General features: G+C 36.0%; 1 protein-coding gene across 1 annotated transcript; it reads right to left on the bottom strand.

Moving 5' to 3' along the window:
• Positions 1–1,144: 1,144 nt before the first annotated feature.
• Positions 1,145–1,994, bottom strand: bcl2l16 (BCL2 like 16). The gene is made up of 2 exons (XM_062998672.1): positions 1,527–1,994; positions 1,145–1,276 (listed from the first exon to the last, which is right to left on the bottom strand). Exons 1-2 carry the CDS (start codon positions 1,992–1,994, stop codon positions 1,145–1,147), a joined length of 600 nt encoding a protein of 199 aa, XP_062854742.1.
• Positions 1,995–2,568: the final 574 nt, after the last annotated feature.

Raw genomic sequence — 2,568 nt, 5'->3', positions numbered from 1 at the left:
ATTTATTATTTAGTGTTTTTTAGTATATATATATTTTTTTTTAATTCTGTGGACATTTTGATTTTGGTTTTTATTCCTTGCTCTAACACACCCAGTTAAAGCCTGTTAATTAACTAATTAAACATGTGGTTGATTAAAAGCAGGAAAAACACGTTTTTACAAACTAGCATTAACACTAATCTTGTATGAAAGGAGCTAAAGTTGTTATATAGCTGATCTCATGTTTAAATATACATTTAGGCTCTTTTAAGTAAAAGACCATGAGTAGAGACTTCCTTAAGATAAAATCTGTAGGAATGCAGTTAACAAAGTTTGCATTAAAATCATGGTGTCAGGAATGATATCCACTCCATTATTTTTACTTCCAATGGTCAATGTTTATTGGATATCATTTTGGCTCTAGGTTAACTACAGCAGCAGATTTTACAGCAAACATTAAATCAAGATGTTCGCCATTTAGCAAAGGAGTATGTTATGTTTTCGTTTGTAAACAGTGCATGGTATAGTGTATATGACACCTTTAAACTGCATTTCAGGTGATCTGGGCTACAAACAGGAAATACAGTATTGTAAAAGTTGAGTACTTTAAACATTATATAGCCACGAGAATCGCTGGACTGTAATGTGGTTTTGGACATATAGTAAACTTTAGCATGTTGCTGTAGGATATAAAGGTTTAATACCACAAATTACTTAAATTCTTTATTAGGCTGTTGACATAGGAAACAATTTTCCATGTTAAATTGATTCTTTTTAGATTTAAAGATTTCTATGCAGTTTTTATTGCATCTTTCATCTGTTGGCATAGCATGGGATTATTCATTTATTGATCAGCAGGGATATGCTATCTATAAACAGTAAAAAAATATTGTATTAATGAGAATATAATTAGTACAAAAAATGCTAAAAAATTCTCTTTCTTACCGAATCTACAGCATTCTGATGTCAAAAATGTAGAAAAAGACACATCAATAAGTGTGAATATTTTCTTTTCGTTTTTTTTAAGTAAAACCAAAGACATTTTTTTGCAAATAAAAGTCCTTATACATCGATTTTGTCACCTTTTTCGTAAATAAACCAAAACCAAAAACCTTGTGCTAGTTTCTGGCATGTCAAAGAATTGACCACAAGATGGCACAATAGCTTAAGCTACTCTTCTTTTCCACAGGAAGTAGGTAAGAAGTCCCAAAGTCAGTATTAGAAGACTCCAGCAGCACACTGCCTTTATCTGATCTTCTACAGTCTGCTGCTCCCCAAAACGAGATACAAAACCAGACTTGAAAACACAGACGCACAAATATATGCACAGTTAGTGATGGTTGATCGGATTAATCACATTCTATAGCACACACAGTAAGCACAGACTTGGCTGTGGCTGTGACTCCTGGCTGGATATATTTAAGATGAACATTACATATAATTTATAATATATAAATTATATATTATTTATCTAACAATCAGATATAGACATGTAAACATGCTTAAAAATGCCTGCAAGAGTTTCTTTTCTTGTTGTCAATACTTACCCATCCTCCCTTGTCTCTGATCTCCGGACAAATGACCCTTTCCACGTAGTTGCCCACAGACTGTTGAAGCTGGGGAAGGGCATTGTTCATGCCCCTCTGCTGACAGTGTAATGCCATCTGTCCAGACAGGACAAACACAGAGAGCACAGCACTCCAGGCCAGGTCCCTGCGCCGTGTCGGGGAAAAATGTTCATCCAGGATTGAGAGCAGTGTAGAACACGCCGTCTCCTCTGTGACATCCTGGAAGACACGTGGCCAGCGGCGGAAGAAGATGGGGAAGCGGAGGAGAAGCTCATCACCAGCGTGGCGCAGCGCTGCTGAGGCCGGAGAGGGTGCAGGGCCCAGTGGTATGCCCTGTTTGGCAGTCACATAGGTAATATAGTCGTATGCCATCAGATAGGCCTCTCGGACCAAGGGATCAGGGCTTGAAAGCCCCTGACCAATCACAGACTTATCTGACTTTACCATCAATGCCTGTACTAAAGTCAGCAATCACAATTGGGCATCAACGTGAAATTATGTTTAAGGTTAAATTTTCTTCAAATTTTGCTGTGTTTTTCCACATGGTGATTCGATCATTTATCCCATGGCTGCCTGCAAAGACACATCACAGAAATACAATGACTAAAGTAAAAACCCAGTTCAGTCCAAACTCAGATATAGTATAGAAGAAGGAAAAAGAGATGTTGGGGGCATTAAAACTTTATACAATTTACTATCATGAATTAAAACAAAGAAATGTGTCAAATTAAATGAAGCAAACACTGTTTCATGATCATGAATGATGTCTGAATGAGGTTAAGCATCTTTGGCCTTCCTGATCACCAGTTTTTATTATTTTAACATTATTATAAGAAATATGAATATTTCTGGGTGCAATCTGCAAAGTAGACTTTTCATTACAATTACCCCTAAAATAACTAAAGTTATAATAAATAAGTTTTCTACTTTAAAGTCTCAGGACTTGTATGGCAGCAACAAACCATTTACCAGTGAATATTCCAAAGTTGTAAGAAATCAGCTAAACCAAGATATAGTTAAC

Source organism: Trichomycterus rosablanca, chromosome 7 (assembly GCF_030014385.1).
Source record: "Trichomycterus rosablanca isolate fTriRos1 chromosome 7, fTriRos1.hap1, whole genome shotgun sequence".
NCBI classification, from domain to species: domain Eukaryota; kingdom Metazoa; phylum Chordata; class Actinopteri; order Siluriformes; family Trichomycteridae; genus Trichomycterus; species Trichomycterus rosablanca.
Note: the sequence above shows the minus strand (reverse complement) of the source record. Positions and strands in the feature narration are given on the sequence as shown.